Source organism: Corapipo altera, unplaced genomic scaffold (assembly GCF_003945725.1).
Source record: "Corapipo altera isolate COAL_440 unplaced genomic scaffold, ASM394572v1 75, whole genome shotgun sequence".
In the NCBI taxonomy this organism is placed as follows: domain Eukaryota; kingdom Metazoa; phylum Chordata; class Aves; order Passeriformes; family Pipridae; genus Corapipo; species Corapipo altera.
Window position 1 is genome coordinate 814,518 of NW_020884887.1, and position 377 is coordinate 814,894.

Consider the following 377-nt stretch of genomic DNA (forward strand, 5'->3'; position numbering starts at 1 on the left):
CTCGCGGCCCCCGCCCCGCCCCGGGGGGCCACGTTGCTCCGGAGGGGCCCGGGCCGGGCCCCCCTCGAACAAAGCGGGAGCGGCCCCCGCGCTGCCGCCCGGCCCGAGCCCCGCGCGAGGCGGCCCGGCCCGACCCGACCCCCCCCCGGAGCGGCAGCCCCGGGGCCCCGGCAGGGTTATGTAAGGCGGGCGGTGCGGGGCCGGGCCGGGCCGTGCGGCCCTTACCTTGTGGATTCTCTTCAGCGCCATTGTGTGCGCGAGGCGGCGGCAGGAGGGGCGCGGGCGGAGGGAGGGGGCGGCCCGCGGGACTATTTGCGAGGGGAGGGGGGAGGAGGAGGAGGAGCAGCGCGGAGGTGGCGGCGGCGCGGCGCGGGGAG

The 377-nt window shown here is 81.4% G+C and overlaps 1 protein-coding gene across 1 annotated transcript in view; it reads right to left on the reverse strand.

The window, feature by feature from the left end:
* UBE2D2 (ubiquitin conjugating enzyme E2 D2) overlaps positions 1–377 on the reverse strand; it is a 26,568-nt gene extending 26,191 nt beyond the window's left edge. The window contains exon 1 of the mRNA XM_027643687.1: positions 226–377. Within this exon, the coding sequence (XP_027499488.1) occupies positions 226–249 (24 nt within the window). The 5' untranslated portion in view covers positions 250–377. The remainder of the gene's footprint in view (positions 1–225) is intronic.